Source organism: Chrysochloris asiatica, unplaced genomic scaffold (genome assembly GCF_000296735.1).
Source record: "Chrysochloris asiatica unplaced genomic scaffold, ChrAsi1.0 scaffold00040, whole genome shotgun sequence".
NCBI lineage: Eukaryota > Metazoa > Chordata > Mammalia > Afrosoricida > Chrysochloridae > Chrysochloris > Chrysochloris asiatica.
Window position 1 is genome coordinate 22,136,382 of NW_006408558.1, and position 6,290 is coordinate 22,142,671.

Below are 6,290 nucleotides of genomic sequence, written 5' to 3' on the forward strand. Positions count from 1 at the left end.
CATTTTGAGTTGGAGCCGGCTCGAGGGCACTTTCCACCATAACAAAAACATATAATTGTATTTGTTGTTGTTAAGTGCTGTTGAGTCAGTTCTGACAGAGTGGCTGATGAGTTTGAACTGTCCACGTTGTTCAAACCGACCTTGTGGTCCAGTGCTTATCCTACAGCGCCACACCAGCTAACTAGTTGTCCAATAATTGTATTAAACTGACATAAAAGCAAAAATAAATACATAAAGGCTTCTATGATTTTCTAGCAATATTTTTCAATTTACCCTTGGCCTTCTCCTCCCTCTCCCCCCCTCCCCCAACCTCCTGCCCAGGAACTGGAAAAAGAACAAGGAGGTGCTAATAGCAGGGTATTCTGAAAGCAGAGGTTAAGGAGATTTGGTTTCCTTTGCTTCATCTGAGCTTGGATTGCCTCCCAGGAATTCACTTGCTTAATCTACTCAACAATTTTGGGGGCAGGCATGTAACAATACACACAAGCTCTGAAGTCTTTATTTATATTATCTCTGACTCTCCTGTGATGTTTATGAGCACGTGCCATTTGTCATGTTACTAATAACAGCGGACATGTAAAAATGGCTGATGAAGCCACTTGACCTCCTATGTCCACAAGGCTAACAGCCCTGGACTGATTCTGATGAGGCAGAGAATATGCCTCCACCGGCTAACATTTTAACCAGTGTTGACACCAAATAGATTACAATACTGAGTTCTGGTGTGGCACTGTAGGATAAGCACTGGACTGTTAACTGCAAACTCATCAGTTCAAACCCACCAGCTGCTCCTTACAAACCTTATGATCAGGAATCCACTCACTTAACAACAACAACAACAAGAAGTCTCCTGAGGCTTAGCACTTTATGAGCATTATCTTTATTCATTCATTGCTCTTTGGGGGATGTATTCTTATGAATAGTATCATCATCCCATTTTACAGATGAACAAACTGAGGATGAGAGAGGGAAATGGGCCTTGAGTCATACAGCTAGTATGAGGCAGGACTGAGTCAGGATTTGACCCAAGCAGCCTGACTCTCAGGAATAATGCTGGCTTGGGAGTGGGAGGAAAATAGAGCTAAAAGCTGATTCTACTCTTGGGGAGGTTTAGCTCAGTGGCGCGGGAGGCCTGGGTTTGGTGATTTGTTTACTCACTCCATTGATCATGCATTCATGGAATACCTACAGTGTGCCAGAGTTCGTGCAAAGTTCTGGGGCTATCTGGTGGCTCAAGATCCATCTCTGTCCTCAAAGACCCTACTTTCAAATGGAAGAGAGTACATCGACCATTAACACTCCAATGCGAAACGTGTACAGAGATCAAGTACGGAGAAGGCTTCAAAAAATTCGTGAAAACATGGAATTAAAAGTTAATGGGCTTTTCCCACGAACTTTTTGAAGCTTCATGGGATAACAGAATTTGTGTTTAACTCTGTGGTGCGAACAGAGAGCCCTAAGTATCAGAAAGGTGGGGAGATGCGTCCCATTAGTGGAGTCTAGGGGGCGCCGCGGAGCAAAGCGGGGGCGTGTGGAGAGGCTCCAGCGACAGCCGGCGAAGCTCCGCCAGCCTGTCTGTCCTCAGAGGCCGGAGCTGGCAGGTCAGTAGTTGTCCTGTCAGGGAGTTAGTTCTGCGGGGAGGGGCCCCGTGACCTCACGGCGGCCAAGGCTGGGTCTGCGGTCATTAAAAGCGTTTCCTTTGCAGTGGCGCCACGTAGCCTTCCTAGTCGGCGAGGTGGGCAAGCAGTTCCTTGGGGAAGGTGAAGCGAAAGGCGCCTGTCCGGCTCTAGGACCGGGCGTGCGTTGGAGAGGTTGGGGAGGGGGAGGAACAGCCGGGCGCACGGAGCGGGAGGAGGGAGAGGGTGTGGCGGCGTCACTCCGCCGGCGTCTCGCAGCTTGAGACTGACAGCCGCTCCGGGCAAGTGTAGCGCGAGCTCCCGCCCCCTTCAGGAGTTCCTGGGGCTTTTCGCGGTCCAGTGCAGGGCAGGGAGGTGGCTTCCCAGCCCGCAGTCGCCGCCCCCGGGGTGTTGGTGACGATGCTTTCTGCTAGTGACATCCTGAATCCCTGCTCTCTTGGCCTCAGGCACGTCCGCAGCTGATCAAGCGACTCCTGCCTGCCCCCGAGGGTCCCCTCGCGAAGGAAGATGCGCGCGCCCATTGTAAGTTTGCCGGCGAGGCGGGGACGTGTTTTCAGGGTGGCCTGGAGCCCGAGTTCGTCCTTTTAGAGAGGACTCTCGAGTACGTGGGACCACACCGCCTTCAGCTGCCGAGCATCAGGTGTCAGGTGTGGTCAGGTCCACCTGTGGGAGTTGTTTGCTCAGTGCGCCTGCGCGCGTCCATTGTAACTGTAGCGACGATGCGGGTACGTGTTTTCAGGGTGGCTCGTTGGCCTGGAGCCCGAGTTCGTCCTTTTAGAGAGGACTCTCGAGTACGTGGGACCACACCGCCTTCAGCTGCCGAGCATCAGGTGTCAGGTGGGGTCAGGCCCACCTGTGGGCGTTGTTTGCTCAGTGCGCTTGCTCGCGCCAGTTTGGGGCCCTCCCCAGCCTGACCCGTGGCAGCAGAATACGGTACCCACTGGAGCTGGAAGCCGGGCAGGGGCGATGCCTCTCCACCTGGGTCAGGTGCTGCCTTCCGGAATCCAGCAGGACACGGGCACGCTCCGGGGATGGGTGTCTAGGGCTGGACCTCCGCTGGGTCTGCTTCTGTTCTCAGCTGACTCGCCTCGTGACCCGGACAGCCAACAAGCTGTGATGTGGTTCCGAAATCATAACTCGGGCGCAGCAAATGTTTCTCTTCTGCGCATTAGAACTAACCACAGAGAGGTTCAGAGTAGGGACTTTTGAGTTAAGATCCATCTGGGATCATATTCCCACTTGACAAGTACTCGGCCAATTTCAAGTACATCTGGATGTGGATTCTAGGACTTAAAACTGAGTAAGTCCTCAGAGCAGCGCCTGGTACTCATAGTATGTGCTGGGCCATTGTATGCGGTCTCATTTCAATCTCTGTACAGAGCTTATCACAGTGCTTTGCGTCAGTGCATACTTGGTATATTTAACACTGGGAGGAGTGGTCATTTAAAAATATTCCTCTTTGCTGACTGACAACTTTATTTTTGGTAACAATCATAAAATGAAGAAGAATCATATCCAGTAAGGAAATGCAATGAGATGTTTCTTTTACTGAACTTCATATATGTAATCAAGAAAAACAAGAAAAATTGAAAAATTAGATTTTACTATACAGAAACAGAAAACAGTAATGGATGAATAGTTTTTAATTGTATGTGTGCATTTTTGGAAAAAGGGAAACAATTTTATTCCTTTGTATGGATTGGTTGCATAATGAAGACTAACATAGTTTCTGTTTCCAAACCTGAAAAATTGTCAAAGTCTTTGTCAAAATTGATCTTTTTTTGTTTATTTGTGTTCAGTATTCAATAGAGCTAGATTTATCAATCTATCAAAATATATTGAAGGATGCTTTTTGCTAGTTTTCATTCTGAAAACTTTTTTTTTCACACGAAATAACAAATATGAATAGTTGGGAAAGTCTTAAATATTAGGATAAGGTTGGCAGAGACACATGAAAGTCTTATTTCATAATAAGAGGTGTTGCAGGCCAGACCGTAGGGAACCACCTTTGTAATGAGATTGTATTTGTCTGGGTTGTTATGGGATTAAGGATGTGTATTGCAGCCCACCCTTTATCCTCTTATGGCTATGTCACATCACATCACATCACATCACATCACATCACAGCACGGGGGATCATTAATCACATAACAAACTGTCAAACCACTGAGAATCATGGTCCAGTCATCCATAGTTTGGGGAGACACAATTTAATCCATGGCACCGACTATGGGAGAAAGATGTGGTGGTCTGCTTCCACCAAGATTTACAGCATTGGAAACCCTACGGGCAGATTTACTCTTTTCCTAAAGGGTCACACTATAAGTCGGAAACAACTCAGGGGCAGTGAGTGGGTGAAAAATCAAAACTACCCCGTGTTGTTGAGTCGAATCTGATTCCTGGTGACCTGTGTTACTGCTCCCTAAGGTTTCCGGGCTGTACATTTTTATTGAAGCAGACAGACTCATCGTTCTCCTGAGAATGACTAGTGGGTTTGAACCATCAACCTTTCAGTTAACAGCCCAATGCTTAACTAATTACACCACTAGGGCTCCTTAGTGGGTGGATTGTTGTTGTTAAGTGCTGTCTAGTCAGTTTCGACTCATAACGACTTGGTATAGGGATTCTGAGGAGCATGTGGTGAGTTTGAACCACCGGCCTTGTTGTTCAAATTGACCGGAACTCCAGTGGGTGGTGGTGTGCTGTGGCGTTGATTTGGACTCAGTGACCCTGTATAGGGTTTCCGAGGCTGTAAATCTTTACGGTAGCAGAAAGCCTCATTTTTCTCCTGCGGAACTGCTGGTGGTCTCGAACTAGCTGACCTTGAAGCTAGCAATCCGACTCGTAACCAGTACGCTACCAGAGCTCCTAAGTGGGTGGGTAGTGCTTTTAAATATCTCTACATTTGAAAAAAATTCCCCTAAAATAACCTTCACCAGAAAATCATGAATTTCTACTTTATTTGGTAAAATTCTCAAAATTTGCCTCCTGCAAAAATCAAAGTTTTAAAATGGCTGAATCATAGTGGGTATTGATATTTATATTTATTTAGTCCATTGCTTTAGAATAAATGTCTAGTTCTTGGTGAAAATGATCCTTTTCTCTTTCAATTGCTCTTTTTATTGCTTTTCTTTCTTTCTGGCACTCTTAAGATTAGTCACCTTTGTCTTCTGTTTAAACACAGAAAATGTAATGGGACCCCAGGGATTGGAGGCCCAAACACTACCCAACATTAGCTCAAACAATTCAGACCTTACTTTTGAAACAGGCATGTGTAATTGACTGTGTGACTTAGAGGCTCACTGTGTGACTAGATGGGTGTTCTCAGACTTAACTCCCACATAGAAGTCAAAGTAGAATTAAAAATAAAAATGTGGTCATATATACTGTTAAATCTCAACAGTCGCTGTAGCCATCAGTTAGAACTTAAACCAACAAATTGTTTTTGTGAGGAGTAAAGTATTTTACCATGGAATCCTGGTGTGGCGCCATAGGATAAGCACTCGACCTCAAGGTCGGTGGTTCACACTCACTAGCTGCTCCTCGGCAACCCCATACGGGGTCGCTGTGAGTCAGAACTGACTTGACATTTAACAACAACAATAACAACAAAAGCAGCAGCAGCAGCAGCAGTGTTTTACCACTGATGATAATTAAAAGCAGATGGAGTTTTGGTTTTATTATTGTCCTGGACGACATGTTGCTTAGTACTGTACCATCATGAGTGTCGGCACGCCTGAGTTTATTCTTGTGGCTCCTTTGTAGTTTGAATGCCTTCTCAGGAGCCCTGGTGACACTGTGCTGCTAACCACAGGGTCAGCAGTTCAAACCCACCAGCTGCTCCTGAGGAGAAAGAGGATGCTGTCTGCTCCTATAAAGATTTACAACCTTGGAAACCCTATACAGGGTCCACAGCAGTGAGGTGGTTTTGTTTTTTCGCTCTTTCAATTTCTCAATCTTCTCTAGCACTGTATTGGAAATTATATATTGTAATCAGTAAAGTTTCCCTAAAATTGACTAGTTTTCAGAAGTAGATATTCAGATCTTTCTTCCTAGTCCTAGTCTGATAGCTCTGCTAAAATCTGTTCTGCCGTGACTCTGCTGGGATTTGACCTACCAATGGCAGAACTTTTAGCAGCACAGCAAAACACTAGCCACTGGAGTACAACAGACAGATTGGCAGTTGGTGTTAGGTGCTGTCAAGTCAATCCTGATTCATAGCGACCTTATGCACAACAGAACAAAACATTGCCCTGGCCTGCACCAACCAAACAATCGTCATGCTTGAGTCCATTGCTGCTGCCACTGTGCCAGTCCATCTCATTGGGGGGTCTTCTTCATTTTTGCTGGCCTTCCACTTTAACAAGCATGATGTTCTTCTCCAGGAACTGGTCCCTTCTGATAATACGTATTCCAATCAGTTATCGGCTGAAGACGTGCTTAAAAGTTTTCTGTAATCATGTTTCCCAATTTTCTTTTCTATCCCACTCAAATGTCTATTTTAAAATAGTAGGCAAGGGAAATCAATATTCATAAGACAGCCAACCATTTTAGTATTATTTCCCCTCTTCACACTATGCCTTGATTCCCTGTATCACAGAGCCCTGTTGTTCCAAGGTTGAGCATGCATCAATATTTACCTCTATCCCACTT

At 45.9% G+C, this 6,290-nt stretch overlaps 1 protein-coding gene across 1 annotated transcript in view; it reads left to right on the forward strand.

The window, feature by feature from the left end:
- Nucleotides 1-2,144: 2,144 nt before the first annotated feature.
- The window catches only part of PLA2G16 (phospholipase A2, group XVI), a 22,658-nt gene continuing 18,512 nt past the window's right edge, over nt 2,145-6,290 (forward strand). Inside the window, exon 1 of the mRNA XM_006861096.1 lies at nt 2,145-2,159. Coding sequence (XP_006861158.1) covers nt 2,145-2,159 — 15 coding nt within the window. The remainder of the gene's footprint in view (nt 2,160-6,290) is intronic.